This window comes from Fukomys damarensis, unplaced genomic scaffold (genome assembly GCF_012274545.1).
Source record: "Fukomys damarensis isolate Sample0158 unplaced genomic scaffold, DMR_v1.0_HiC HiC_scaffold_23, whole genome shotgun sequence".
In the NCBI taxonomy this organism is placed as follows: domain Eukaryota; kingdom Metazoa; phylum Chordata; class Mammalia; order Rodentia; family Bathyergidae; genus Fukomys; species Fukomys damarensis.
This window is the reverse complement of record NW_022900935.1, coordinates 64386787-64387102: the sequence shown is the minus strand read 5'-3', so window position 1 is coordinate 64387102 and position 316 is coordinate 64386787. Positions and strand designations below refer to the sequence as shown.

Below are 316 nucleotides of genomic sequence, written 5' to 3'. Positions count from 1 at the left end.
CCTCTGCTGTCCCGGCGGCGCTAACCGGGGTTTCTCGCCCTCCCGCTTGCTCTGCTCCCCCGCCGCCGACGTCCGACATCCGACATCCGACATGCTGAGCCGCGCTCTGCTGTTCCTCGCTCTGTCCGCGGCTGCCCGGGTGGGCGCCGACGCCCCGGAGGAGGAGGACCACGTCCTCGTGCTCAAGAAGAGCAACTTCGCGGAGGCGCTGGCGGCAAACAAGTACCTGCTGGTGGAGTTCTGTGAGTGCTTCGCGGGCCGGGCGGGGGAACGCTGCCCCGCAGATCCTCGCCCCGCCGCCCAGCACTGCCCGCGC

General features: G+C 71.2%; 1 protein-coding gene across 1 annotated transcript in view; it reads left to right on the top strand.

Moving 5' to 3' along the window:
- Positions 1-6: 6 nt before the first annotated feature.
- Positions 7-316, top strand: part of P4hb (prolyl 4-hydroxylase subunit beta) — a 13574-nt gene continuing 13264 nt past the window's right edge. The window contains exon 1 of the mRNA XM_010618638.1: positions 7-242. Coding sequence (XP_010616940.1) covers positions 92-242 — 151 coding nt within the window. The 5' untranslated portion in view covers positions 7-91. The remainder of the gene's footprint in view (positions 243-316) is intronic.